At 39.9% G+C, this 15,160-nt stretch overlaps 1 protein-coding gene across 2 annotated transcripts; it reads right to left on the reverse strand.

The window, feature by feature from the left end:
* Positions 1 to 392: 392 nt before the first annotated feature.
* Positions 393 to 15,078, reverse strand: trim45 (tripartite motif containing 45). Of its 2 annotated transcripts, XR_006406142.1 has the most exons (9): positions 14,062 to 15,078; positions 12,835 to 13,123; positions 12,211 to 12,356; positions 10,910 to 11,226; positions 6,289 to 6,418; positions 5,002 to 5,116; positions 4,491 to 4,617; positions 2,883 to 3,101; positions 393 to 937 (listed from the first exon to the last, which is right to left on the reverse strand). XR_006406142.1 is itself a non-coding variant. In XM_044366685.1 (8 exons), exons 1-8 carry the CDS (start codon positions 14,547 to 14,549, stop codon positions 2,947 to 2,949), a joined length of 1,767 nt encoding a protein of 588 aa, XP_044222620.1. In that variant the 5' UTR covers positions 14,550 to 15,077; the 3' UTR covers positions 393 to 2,946. The 2 variants fall into 2 exon arrangements, 1 of the variants encoding a protein (XP_044222620.1); XM_044366685.1 differs by having other exon boundaries at positions 393 to 3,101; positions 14,062 to 15,077.
* Positions 15,079 to 15,160: the final 82 nt, after the last annotated feature.

Here is a 15,160-nt window from a genome sequence, read left to right on the forward strand (position 1 = left end):
AATCTATATAGGATTAGTTAATGCTTCTCCCAGCACTGTTTGGTCATGTTCTGGCTTTTGACGCCTATATTTACTGTTACGAATTTGTGATGGTGATGATGCAGAAGTTAAAGCTTATTCTACTAGTTGTATTCACTGGAAACTTCTCTGGTTAACAGTCTCATTTTCATGTATGTTTCATGCAAATGCAAGCACACTTGTTATTTGTTTTAACTCCAGTGTAAAGAGGAGTTTTTGTTGCTTTACAGGGCACAATACTGGTTGAAATGAAGACAAATAAAAGTCAATTCCTCTTGTGCAACACTAACTGGAACGGGTGAAATTTTCAGGCTCTCTAGAAGTTTCCTGTTAATTCAGTAAACATGTCACACCATCAAGAATCAGGCAGCATATGAAAACGGACAAATAAATGTGTTTATTTTATTGTGCAGATGTTTCAGTAAAAAGTAGTGGAGCACAACAAGGTAGTGTGTAACACTTTAACATACAGATGAACTTACAGTCAGCGTGTAATAGAAACATCTCAAAATGTGAACAGCAGCAACATACTCACAGTGTTAGAAGCTCCCTGTCATTCTGAAGACTTTGGACCACAAATCATGAAAGATTAGTCATCATGTTAGCCATTTGCATAGGTCTACTTTACTATTCGTCTTTAAAATCAGCAGATCCAACATATTTTAATATTAAAAAAACATTTCTACCTGCAGTCACACTCACAATAAGGCATGTTCAGGAATACAGGAAAAAACACAAAGGCAATAAGTGGCTCATTATGAGTTCCGTGTTAGTGGTTTAAGTCAGTACTGTGACACCGCCTCAGGAGAGGAACAATTTTGTATTCTATGAGGAAGGTGACGGCACCCTCGAGGTCACAGTGTTTCCCAGATGAAGCCCTCCTCACTAGAAGGCATAGTGTAGCTGCTCGCTAATGAAACTGAAGGGGAAAAAAAAGACCATGTGTAGATTTGACTGACTTTCTCCTCAAAATAATGATAAGCTCTTTTGAATGACATGTGAAATTTTTACATTCACACATGTTGTAGTTTGGAAATAGAATATTTTTCACATTTTTAACAGCCTCCAAAGAATCCTGAGAGAATTCACAGGCGTTTCTGTATGATTCATGAAATATTCAGGATGAATTGTTTGTATGCACCTTTCTATCCTGACCACAATAATGCATATATGTATGTATGGGAAACAGACAGTATTCTCCCAACACATGACAACACAGAATATGGATCAACTCATCAATGGAACATAATTAATAATAATCATTATTATTTTAACAAATGTGCTGTTAGTACCATGAAATAATAAAACATTACATGCAGCAAATAAAAAGTATTCATTTATTATTGATCATTTTCATGTATTAATAATATTTGGTAATTTGGAAGATAATTATTTAATATTTTGTCATTTTTTCTGTAATTACTTATTTGGTTACTACATACCCACCAAAAGAGTAAGTTCCTATTGTTAATACTTCTACAGTAGGAGGCAGTTTTACTAGTGAATATACAGTAATTATTGTTATAAAAATTAACCTGAAGTGAGCAGAAAGAAATAAAATAAAATAAAGTAATAATAGTAGAGTAATCACTTGGTATTTATTGGGAAACTATGCCAAGCAACCCATAGTTTACCCATAAAAACAAGGTCAATAGTGGTAAATAACCTGTAGTAAGTAACATAGTAAATAAATTCTAGGTACTCAGAGCAGACATGAACAATTAAATACAATGTTTTAAATGTAGCATTATAATGTTATTTCTTCATACAAAGATGTTTTTGTACTATGGCCCATTTGATACTGGATTGTCGCTATTTCAGCGTTTAAAAATTTTGATAATGATATATTCGCCAATATTCATTTTTTCTTTTTTTAGATAAATGCATAAAATAAACAAACATTTTGATGAGGTTCCTTTAAATTTGAGTTTTAAACAATTGTGAACAACTGATGTACTGAGCAGGAGGACATTTGACACTTTTTGTCAGTCCTCTCTGGTGGACAAATGTAATAAGTGATACTTTAAACATATATTTGGCATTTTTATACTGCAATTTCCTGTTACTTATCGGCTGACGTTGAGTCAGTACTGGTCGATAATATCTGCCTACTGATTTATGTGTTGGGCTCTATTTTGCACCACTAATTACTTCATAATTACATAGTTGATAGTAAGTAATTACTTGCCTCCCAAAATAAACTTATTCATGAGAATGTAAACGCTTGTGAGGATCACAGTTCTTCCCTCTGTGTATTCTCCTGTGTACTCTCAGAGAAAGTGTTCAGGACAACAGTCTGGTCATTTTTGATGTTTCCAGTCTAATGAGTTTGGAACAGATTTCAGCATCTTTGAAACAGACAGCATCTTCCAGGTTCAACACATCAGCCTGAGACTGAAAGATTGCTGGTAAACTGTAAACATGCACCCTTCACACGTTTGCTTTAGTAGGAGACTGAGCATCTCACATGGATGAACTCTTGTATGACTGTGACAATGTCATTATTGAGTAGATCACGCATCTTGTCTTTCAGTGATTCAAGCTCCTGCAATGTGTGCATAAAAAGTGGTTAAAGTTCAGTCAGACTGTGTAGGCAGTGCCTGGAGGGGCACTAAAGGCACTTTAAAACATGGCCTGAAACATTTTGATGTGTGTCTTATTTGCTAGTATCTAATGGTATGCTGGCTCCTGTATCACAATTAGGCCAACAACTAGCAGAGTGTCTGCCAGAGGACACAGCAACTGTGATGTCCTGCCTGTGCCTGTCACTGTGTCTTTAGAGCTTCAGTTTCCTTGTCTGACCTTTTCAAGTCTGCCCAATATTCACACCAACAACCGTAAGCTTACTCCCCTGCTGCTCTAACCTTTTGGTTGTTGCCATCCTTTATTAACTTGCATCATCTTGATAGGTCTTGTCTCCACGTCGCCTCAGAGCTCCACAGTGCGTAGGTGGCCGCGGGGGGATACTGCAGCCAACACGCTGGCAAGCAAACATTCAGACTGCTCCACGGTGCTGCCACAGCAAGACCAGTGGGGCTTCCCGGGGTGACCCTTATGGCTGTGACCGCAGCCTTTAAATCCTCCTGCAGTCAGATAGGACACGACATGAGATCAGGAACAAAAGCAGGATTTGTGTGGCATTGCACAGGGACGCATACACCACTTTTTCTTCTCAATTTTCCAGTCAAGGAGGACAAAATATTAACATTTCACTTGTTTATTTGGCTCACATCACATTAGAAAAATGCTTACGTGTTTTGGCACAGAGCCTTCTTCAGAGCGTTTTAAGTATATAGGTTCAATTCACTCATATATACAAGGGCAGAGTTAGTACACAGCTGGGGGTTGGACCAAATCATTTGGGAACCAATCACCCTTCTCGTCCCATGGTTCTAGACACAGGGACCAATCTCAAGTTTACAATGAAATCTTATTTAAATCCCATTGCATACAAACATGCATGTTCACAAACACAAACACTGCTACTAACCATCATTGAGTTCCCACTAAGAACATACACTAGATGGCAATAAAAGGTTATATAGGTTACAGACAGTTTTAACCTAAAAAACATTTTAAGCTGAAGTCATCATTAAGTCCATTTGGTGTCTTAGTGTTGAATGTGTATATCCAAAACATTTGTGTGTATGATGGTCAGTAGCAGTGTTTGTGTTTGTGTTTGTGAAGTTTCATTTTGTATGCAATGGGATTTAAATAAGATTTCATTGTATACTTGAGATTGGTCATTTTTTCATTTTTGGAACATGCCTACTGGATTTTGGGTTTAGCACTCCACTGAGAATCCCATTGTTGAAGCGCAACCTCCTTCTTCAATTCACCACTTTTTCTTCATTTATGTTGAAGGACATGCAGCAGAATTACAGCAGTGCTTTATTTTTGGTTTATTTTTAGGAACTACCACTATTACTGAAGGTAAAAATGATTTACCTTCTTACACGATTGTATATCATAAATCTATCATGAATTATGTACGTTATTTCCATACTTTCATCCAATTCTGCTTCTTTTAAATACACATAACTTTTCATACATTAACCACAATGCATTTCAACAACTTCCAGACAATGTTCCTGGACATGCTCGCTGTAGATCGACAGAGAAATGACATTTGCAATATATTAAGTTTATCTTACGGATGGCTGCTGTGTGCGTTAACCAAATGAACTTAAATGTAAGCACACATGGAGAGCAGAGAGAGCTAAATATCTTCCTCGTAAAAAGACTCAAGTGCCACACGAATATCATCATGAGCAAAAAAGTCATTCAAAAAGCACTGATGACAGTCTTGTCCAATAATACAATAAAGGCCCTGGTTACAAATTGTCTCTGCTTCTGTTTTGTCAGTGCAGTGCCTGACACTCGTCCATTGCAAAAAAAACCCCAAAACAAAACAAAAAAAGACTTGAATAAAAATGGTATAAGTGCACATTTTGAAGATTTCCTCTGTGTACCTGGCATAGTTCCTGGACAGCCACAGCGAGCCTCTTTGGCTCCTCCACTGGAGCAGAAGGAGCAGCAGTGAAACGTTCCAGTGTGACGCCTGAACTTCCTCTTCACATTTAGGATGAACGGAGAACCCTGCAGGACGAGCCAGGACACGGTCAGTCAGTCAGTCACTTAGATGAAAACAGACAAGTGAAGCCATTCTGATCATTGATTCTTTGATTTATTAAACATTTTAGTTGATAAATGTAACATCAGGGCTGTTTTAACATTTTGCCAGGAGAGAATTTTGCCCACATGGATTTCATTTGTCAGGATGATGTTAACAGACTGGAGGCGATGCGCTGATAGCTGCTGGCAAGGCCATGTCTATTTTAACATAACATCTCAACTGCAAAATGTGATAAATAACTGTTTTGAGAAAGGAAAAAAAAATACATTCAAACTTTAATGTTGGTATACTTTCCTTTAACTTTCTCCTATTTTCAAATGTTAAACCTCTGTGTGTTGATTTTGTACCTTGACATGTTGGGCTTTGACACAAACCCACACTGAGTAAGCTCCCAGCTCTTCAGGTGTGTATGAAACCGTGTAGGACCCATCGTTGTTGTCAACCACTGTCGTCTCCACTGTGCTAGTGGAAAAAAAAAACTTTTTAATACTACAGAATGATAACACTTTTAAGGGCATGCATTTCATCTTCTCTCATCATGTTTCTTTCTCACACTTCCTTGTATTACTGTAACATCACATCTGTGTTCTGCTTCTCTACATCCGGTTATCAACACAGTAACCACAGCTGTTAACCACAGTTAAAGCCACTATGTGTACAATTTTCATGAGTTAATAGCATTCTTAAAAAAAAAATTGCTTGTAGAAAAACAAGCCAATCTTAATAAAAAGGGTGCAGCCTGTTACTTTGAGCTCATTTATCTCACTGACAGTTCCCATAATGATCTTATTTACACTCCACAAATGATGATCATTTTTTTTAAAAACAATAAATCCTGCCATGAAATTTAACCAACACAGATTCTTCTCCACTACATCGTATTGGGCATTGCAGTCACTGGTTGACCTCTAGAGGTCCTCACTGCCTCCAACACTGCTGATGACTTTTAGTGCATCAACTGAGACGCTGTGAGATAGTAGTCGACCACTTCAAAGTGTACAAGAGGTTTGTGTGGTTAGTAGTTGGTGCTGGTTGCACTCGATTTTATCAATGGTTAATTATAGTGGATCTGGTCTTTGTGACTGTGCTTTGACAATGCACATTCAAATTACACACTGAAGACGAAATACATGCACATGCATGTCTTTATAAGGCTGTAAAGGAGTTAGCCTAATTGTCTGAAAAAGCAGGCATTCATATATAAAGCTGTTGTGGATAAGAGATGCTCATAAGAATAAGATATTAGTCTTCCTGGCATTATTTGCTAAAATCAACTATATTTTCTGCTTGAAGAATGTTGAATCATTTTAGAAAGGTCTCTATAAGGGCCTGTCTCCTCCAACCAAAGTGACAAAAATAGCTCAACACACAGGTGTTCAGGATTATGTGGTCTTGTTCTGAGCAGATGGGTAGAAGACGACATAAAACACAATCAATCTCGACACCAAAAACTGCAGTTTGGCACTGGATCACCATTGAAAGTTCCCCTAGTGTAAGGATAAAACCACACTGCTTTGCTTCAAGACGCTTCAGCAGGATGATTTTTTTTTTAATCTACTAGGCCTCCTGCCACTTTCCTCTAACTTGGTGAATCAGAAATACTTGGTGTAGCTAAGGCTCTATTATTAACTCACCAGTTTTTCTTCTCTTTGTGAACGATGCTGACCAGGACGTGCTCCCCACCTCGTGCCATCTGTTCTCCAGCTGAGTCTCGGCACACCAGGGTGAAGTGACCCTGCTGGCCTTCCCTCCCTCGCTGTAGGCCTGTGAGAAAGAGGGGTGAGATGTGAGAGGCCAGACGAATGCGCAGAGTGACAAAAACTTAAACTACATGGCTAAAAGTATATAACACTTGAACAATGCACTCATATGTGATTACTGAACATCTCATTCCAAACGTTTGGGCATTAATCAGCCTGCCCTCACCTGAGAAGAAAGCAGAAAGCATGGACACACACTAAAGAGAAAGCAAGGCAGAGAGGTCAGAGAGAACACACTCATAGCTTGAGAGAAAAGAAAAGTTTGTCATGCAAATATATACAGTGTAGGCACACACTTTGCAAACACACAAGACGCAGAAAGACAGTCACACACATACAAACACACTCAGAAGAAGCGTCTCTCCAAGTTTAACAGGCGATGCTGCACGGGCACTGAAGAGGAGGCACTTCAGACACAACACACAACACAGACGCTCAGACATTTGTCTTGTGTCCACTGCATTGAGTGCTTACGTAAGCCACTTTCTCCCTAAACATATGGTGCTTGCAGCCAGTTTGAGAGTGACTTTAGGCTCAGCTGGGCTCCAGAGATGCTGACTACGGTTTTCCGAAACCTCCCGTCATTATTTAGTGTTTCATTAGCCGGTGCTCCGCTCGCACAAGATATTCATCAGCTGTTGTGGGGTCGTTGTGGTGTTAAAGCTAACATAATTTGTGTTTACATCAATGATTGATGTTGCTTTGCATTTTCTTTCTATTAGCTGCTGGATAAGTAATGATCCTACACTGTGTTTTCATCTGCTATTGTTCAGCGTTCTCCAGGGGCTTCAGGGTGATGTGTTTGGATGCTGTTGGAGTTGCTACTGTTGCTAATGAAAATACTTCTAATTCTGTTTCTACTCCTTCTATTACTACCTGATGCTACTGCTGCTAAACACATCATTACTGCAACTATTACTGCTGCTACTTCTGATACCATCTCTACTTGTGTTACTTATTACTGTTACTACTACAACTACTACTGATACTACTACAGGCGGATGTAACAGTACAATAAACACTACATTTATTCAAGTGCTGTATAAATCTAAAACTGGCACCATTAATTGTGAAATTGTGCAGAAATGACTTCATGTATATGCACATCACAGAGATGAGCTCATGAGCTACGAAGCACCTTTTAAACAAGAGCCTGAAAGGTCTGAAAGACAAAATAACACAATCTTCCTCTTAAAAATTTAAACCCAGATGTAAAACACACATAATGCTCAGTTCAATACAATCAGGGATTTTGTCGTAACAGCCTTACGTGATCCGGTATGACCAGTAGCTTCTGGTGGCTAATGTTAGCTGACTTAAAGAGATATTGCTGTGAATCTGTTGACTTTATGACTCTTCTCTTACCTACTTGTGCTACTATAACACTACATTTTAGTATGAAAGAAACATCTCAGCAGGGTACATATTTGTGGTCTCAAATCTTAATTTCCCAATAGAACGTCCCTGTTTATTATTTTATTTCAAGACAAACGCGATTAGTTGATCGATAGAAAATTAAGCTGCATCTTTTTTCAATCAATTATAATCAAATAATTGTTAAATCTTTTTTTTTTAAAGAAAAAAATACCAAATATTTGCTGGTTTCAGCTTCTCAAATGTGAGATTTTGGTACATTATAATAAACAGAATATTTTACGGACAAAAAACAAGGACATTTCAAGATGTCAGTTAAGGATAAAGAAAATAATTAATTGAGAAAACAATTGATAATGAGAATAATTGTTAGTTGCTGCCCTACTCTACACTATCAAATGTTACAATTGCATTTCTAAAAGCATCTGAAATTGAAACTTCTATCATGATTTTCTCTTTCTGTTTATTTAACAGTTTACCTTATATTTCTATTGTTTCACACTACTGTTATAATAAATTTAAAATCATTATTCCTGGGAAAATGAGGCAAACTTAATGTACCATATCTTGTATTTGGTACTTGTGTCCACAGTGGCTGCTGGACAGCAAAAGTTACATAATGAGGCTTTAAAGTCACACAATATGAGCTAGTCTATAATAAGAGCTGAAACAAGTAGTGGTTTAAATAATTACTTGATCAACAGAATAATGATCAATGCAATGTGATGATATCATCTTTGACTCTGGGACACTGATGGCTATTTTTCACTATTTTAAAGACATATAATGGACCCAGCAATTATTTGAAAAATAACCAGCAGATTAATCAGTAATGAAGATAACCATGTAAGTACTGACACCTGTATTACTTTTATACAAATATACGCTTTGATTACAGGGTACAGAAATTACAACCACTGCCATTGCTAAAAAGCTCCTTCTGCTACTACAATTACTATCATTTGGACCACTCTTTCTATGAACACTGCTACTGTGCTGCCACTAATGGGTGTGCATTATCTGTGAATTTATGTGTTCTTGCTAAGCCGAGTACCCAGCAGCTGTCACCACTACACCCGCAACTGTTCTGGCCTCCATCTCACCTGTGCTGTACAGCCTAAAGGTCCAAATCCACCACTTCAAACCCTCTTATCACACAGAGAGGATAATCGTCACTAAGCCTCTGTGATTTCTACTTTCTTATAGTCAACACAGATGTCTGGGCTTTACCTGCTCACTTAAATGGAAGAGTTACACTGTGTAAAGCTGATGTGGCTTTACACAGTGAAAGTTAAGTTGGGAGGAACTTAAAAGGTAGAAAAAGCTGGTTTAGCTGATGTGGTGATACAGTGGATTTATGTAGTCCATTCCTTCACATAAAAAAGGAGAACACACATTAAAACGTCAAAGAAGTGTGGCGCCGTTTCGATAAATGGAAAGGTCACTGCAGGGCGAAGTGTTCTTTGCGGTCCCAAATCAAACAAAATACACCCAGTCCTACGCCGACACAGGCCCGCACCCAAACAAACGCCTGACACGGTACAACACACACTCAGCTGGCCGACCTTTTGGCAAGCCTCCCAACGATACATTGTTCTTTGACACCTCAGGGACTCCGCATACAAGTTGTTATTTGCTTCACTAAATGTTATTTACCATCTCTAACACAGGTAAACACTACTTGTAGCTAAGCTTCTCACAGAGACAAGCTTTCACAAATTTCTGCTGAGTGAGTGAGTGAGTGAGTGAGTGAGTGAGTGAGTGAGTGAGTGAGTGAGTGAGTGAGTGTGTGTGTTGGTAGGGCGTGATAAGGACAATATCACTATACAATGAAATGCTATTTTGGGTATTATGTTAGGGCTGAAACTAAGGATTATATTAATCATACATTTATCTATTATTATTATTTTTGATTCATCTTTGTTCATTTTGGACAGTGAAAATGCCCACCTGAGCCTTTAACTGCTTTGAATGAAACCTATTGTTCTAAATGTGTTTGTGCAATAATAAAGCTTATTGCTTTTATTCATTTTTCCCATTACTGAGTGATGATTTACAGTAGATGTACGTGTACAGTCAGAGAAAAATGAGTAACCCAGGGCCACACATGGCTCATCTGTATAATTCCTCTTAAATTAATGTTTTTCCCTGTGAATTAACTGCACATCGCAGTAGTCACTCTACTAAAAAATCTAATCTGTCATGTTGCCTGCTGATTGAGTGTGTGTGTGTGTGTGTGTTTTTCTTCTATTATGAAACACTGGAGGCCTAACTAAATGCCTTTGGTCTTAAAAAATGTCATTCCTGTTACTCGAAAATGCCCCATAGCCACTTGCAATGTCACATGTAAATGTATCCTGCACCTCCTCTCTTTCACGATGTGTGTGTTTGTGTGTAAACACTCCCTCGGTGTACTGCCTTCAGGCCTGTTGAGTCACCTCAACATTCCTTCAGTTCCAAAGGAATTTCTGTCTTTGAGCCAAAGCACCAGGAAGGTAATAATCTTTAACTGGCTGCTCCAGGAGAACTGTAGACCCCCCCAGTACTTACCCAAAACTCATCCCCTCTACACCCACCTGCCTACAACTACTCCCAGTGATCTCTAGAAATAAAGCTTTGGTTTTCTTGCCAGGTCAAATAGCACTTTAAAAAGTATTTAGTTAAACAGGTGGTTGGGGTAACAAACTGCATCAAGCTTTTAAAATAGAGATAATAACTGAATACAGGATACACCTATCAGAAACATACATACTGTGTAATGACTGGGGAAAGGGAGCAGAGCAGCAATTTAAACAGGCAGAAAATCCAAAGAAAGAAAAGTACAAAACTCTCAATTAACACCTGATACCAGGAATACTTGTTTTGCAATTAATTCATGAATATTTACCTGCATATTTGCCTAATGAAGATAATAAAGCTTTGTCAGTATTAACTGAAAGTCTCAAGTCTGTAATACACAATTTACATGTTAACAAACCAACTTTAACCCCAGTGGTGTGCAAAGATGAAACTCCTACATGACTAACATCACAAACTTCTAAGAACAAGAAGTGTCACATGATCCTGACATTTTGTTTTTCATTACAGAAAACAGAAAGTACTTGCATTAAGCTCTGTTTACCTTCTCCTTCGATGGTGCACTTGCTGAGATCCACCGTCTTAGAGTGGATTACCCCGACCACCGGGTAGCCCTCCACCTCCCCTGCTGGCTCCTTGGGCATGAAGCTGATGCTGCTGTCATCGTCGGGGGCGACTGTTGCCAGGTGGGGGTCGTAGCTGCTCTCTGTCAGCAAGGTCAGTCTTCTCAGGGTCACTCCTTTGGCGCTGAGGATCTCAGCGTCTGAGCCGCAGCTCAGCAGTCTCTCTGCGAACTCCACACCACCTCGAACGTCCAGCAGAGCCTGCTGCAGCTGCGCCTTCTGGAGGTGGAGCTGGTTCCTGTGGGACAGAGATAGCGTGAATGACAGTAGCACCTCCCTTGCACTCTGTGAGAAATATGAATGCACTACATGTCCAGGTGGACTGTGTATATCTATCAAAGTGAAGTTTGCAGTATATTGTTCTGTGAAAATATGGTGCATCTGATGTTCCTTGAAAAAAACTCAGAGCAGGTGGTGTGGTTATAGTCTCCCTATTATAGTTTTACACCAACAACAACAACAAATTGCAAAATTTCAGAGTTGGCAGTAAGTCAACAACTCCACAAAATACAACTGTCCCATTAGGAGAAGTTCATCTTGTTTGTGGGCTTTATAAGTATTATGGCACATATTTGTTTTGTAGCAGTTTAAACCCCTCTCTCCTGATATAGTAGATGGCCAGAAGTGGAAAATATGTGGAAAAATGTGTAGTTTTAGGGCTGCAACTAACAATTATTTTCATTATCAATTAATCTATACCTGTCTGTCATAATTTCCCAGAGCCCATGGTAATTTCTTCGTATTGCTTGTTTTGCCAGACAAACAATCTAAAACCCAAATATATTCAATTTACTAAAATATAATGAAAGGAAAAGCAGAAAATGTCTCACATTTGAAAAATTTAAACTGGAGAATGTTTGGCATTTTTGTTTGACACTTGACTTAAACAATTTACATATTATCAAAAGTTTTGATCAAATAATCGATTAACTGACAAACCATTTTAGCTATTGTGTAGTTACATGTGTTGTTTCGTTAAAAACTACCTCAGTCATGTCAGCCAATCTCAAATGAAACCTTTTATTCCAAGCTGAGTATGAGTGAGATGTTTCAAAAATAACAAGGTATAATAAGATATTATTTTTATTCCTATAGTTTAACTTTCAGCAAATTCTGGGCTGCAGAGTAAACAAAAGTTCTGCTGTTTGCTGACTTCAAAAAAATCTTATACTTCCTATAAGACACTTCCTACTCCACGGTAATCATGTTGGTTGTGTCATACCTGCGTTGGACACGGAGCTCCTCCAGACGACGCAGCAGAGACACGCAGTGGGCTTCCACAGCGCTGGCGTAGCCTCGTGCAAATGCCCTCACCTCGCTCGCAGTCGCTTCCACTCGTGCCTGCAAAGCCTCCTGGGATACTTCCACCTGTAACAGAGTGGGAAGGAAAAGTTTAGTTTCAAAATAGGATACCTGATATTTGCAAAAAAGTCATTGACAAATCTTTAATGTTGTGACATGAGAATGGTGTTGTGTATTCAAAACTTTGACAATGAGGTGATTACATTATGTTGATTTACAGTATGTCATAAGTAGCCCAGCACTAGGTTTACACACAACTGAATAAAAGAGAAGACATGTTTTTCCACAACATTGCCCATGTTAAATCCATAGAATCATGGACATAGTGGCAGGTTTCTTAAGTTTGTTTTAAAGTTGGGATTCACATTTGCCACTATATTTGTTATTTACTATAGCATTCAAATCCAACTTTGTGCAATGTGCTGCTTGGTTGGAGCTAAAATAGGTCCAGCAGGCAGCTGCTGAGTATGATAAATGGGGAGACACACCAAAATATAAAGTGACCTCAAAAGAACAATCATTTTCAAAACAGTCTCTATGGTACCTTCTGCAGTGACCGCTCCAGCTGCTCCAGGCGAGGTCGAAGGCGCACTGTCACCAGCTCTCTGATGCGGTCTCCATGACGATCGATAACATCAAGTGTGGGACAGCAGCGGTGGTCACGGTGCAGTGTGGCAGCACACTCCAGGCAGACTGGCAGGTCACAGGGCTGGCAGAAGAGCCGGAGCTCCTGGCCGGGATGAAAGGAGCAGAGGACAGGACGGCAGAGACGACCTCGAGACTTCAGCTCCTCCAGACACTGAACTGAGTGAGACGCTGTTCGCTTCTGCCGCCTGCAGACATAAGATAGAACAGATACAGATACATACATGTCTGTATGTCAGTTATTTTAATAGAGTAGGACAGACTCTACCTGTGTGCCTGGCAGCAGAGAAGAACAGAATAGAACAGAATAGAATAGAATAGAATAGAATAGAATAGAATAGAACAGAGTCTACCTGTGTGCCTGGCAGCAGAGCAGAGCAGAGTAGAGTAGAGTAGAGTAGAGTAGACTCTACCTGTGTGCCTGCAGTAGAGTAGAGTAGAGTAGAGTAGAGTAGAGTAGACTCTACCTGTGTGCCTGCAGTAGAGTAGAGTAGAGTAGAGTAGAGTAGAGTAGTGTAGAGTAGTGTAGAGTAGAGTAGTGTAGAGTAGTGTAGAGTAGAGTAGAGCAGTGTAGAGTAGAGTAGAGTAGAGTAGAGTAGTGTAGAGTAGTGTAGAGTAGAGTAGTGTAGAGTAGAGTAGTGTAGAGTAGTGTAGAGTAGAGTAGAGCAGTGTAGAGTAGAGTAGAGTAGAGTAGTGTAGTGTAGAGTAGTGTAGAGTAGTGTAGAGTAGAGTAGTGTAGAGTAGAGTAGAGCAGTGTAGAGTAGAGTAGTGTAGAGTAGAGTAGAGTAGAGTAGTGTAGAGTAGTGTAGTGTAGAGTAGTGTAGAGTAGAGTAGTGTAGAGTATAGTAGTGTAGAGTAGTGTAGTGTAGAGTAGTGTAGTGTAGAGTAGTGTAGAGTAGAGTAGTGTAGAGTAGAGTAGAGTAGTGTAGAGTAGTGTAGAGTAGAGTAGTGTAGAGTAGACTCTACCTGTGTGCCTGGCAGTAGAACAGAGTAGAGTAGAGTAGAGTAGAGTAGAGTAGAGTAGTGTAGAGTAGTGTAGTGTAGAGTAGTGTAGTGTAGAGTAGTGTAGAGTAGAGTAGTGTAGAGTAGAGTAGAGTAGAGTAGAGTAGAGTAGAGTAGACTCTACCTGTGTGCCTGGCAGCAGAACTCGCACAGGTTGACACAGCAGACCTCGCAGCGGCTCTCGGCGCCTCCTTCCCCGCACAGGTCGCATCCCAGCGGGCCGTTCGTCACCAGAGTCTCCAGGAACACTTCGTCCAGCGCTAGGTGGTCGATGCTGAGCCCGGCCGGCCCTGAAGGCGGGATGTCCACTTCAGAGTCACAGTCGGGGCAGAGCACCGTCACGGTGACGGCGAGTCGGTCTTCCTCCACCGTCTCGCCGCCCCTGCCCTCCTCCGGACCGCCCCGGTGTCTGCGAGAGGACACCGAGAACGGCTCCAGCTGGCCGATACAGTCGGAGCAGAAGGTGTGCAGACAGGGCAGGATTTTAGGGTCCCGGTACAAGCGTTTACACATGTTACACACCGCCCTCGGGTTCACTGCGACGCCGTGTAGCTCGTGTTCCGAGTTTAAAGTCGGCTGCTCCGCGTTTTTCTTGTGTTCACGCTGCGACATTGTCTGTTTTCGGTGACTTCTTGTGCCAAAAACAAAACACTGAATACCAGCTCAAAATCCACCCTGCTGTAACAAACTCTTCAGTACTGAAACTTAACTTCTGTTGTTCTTTTCTCCTGCATATAACCACTCACATGAAACTTAACCATCACACGTTCTTGTTCAAACTTCAGCTCATTGATTAAAATCCCACCGGAATGTCCTACTTTCCTTCAGAAGTAGGCTGCGTTCACTGATCCACGGGACATTTGACACCTCACCCAACACCAGACCAATGGGAAGCCTCCCATTGCCTGTCAGGAGTGGTCCAAAGACTTTCCAGGACTCCTTACTACCAAACTGGGACCCTGACTGTCCCCATCTACCGGCAGGACAGAACAATATGTTATTTTATGGCATGTGTGGACTGATTGATGTTGTGATTATCATCTGTAAACACACGGGTAGTTAGTGTAGGCTGATGGGTAATGCTGCATTCAAGTACTGTATGTTTTCGAAAATATCAACTTGAGGGGAAAAAAAACATCAGTATCAACACTTTAGTGGTAATTATTAATTTATATTAATTACTTAAATTACACAATTATCTAATTTTTCATCATAAATATTAC

The sequence above is a fragment of the Thunnus albacares genome, chromosome 11, assembly GCF_914725855.1.
Source record: "Thunnus albacares chromosome 11, fThuAlb1.1, whole genome shotgun sequence".
Taxonomy (NCBI): Eukaryota; Metazoa; Chordata; class Actinopteri; order Scombriformes; family Scombridae; genus Thunnus; species Thunnus albacares.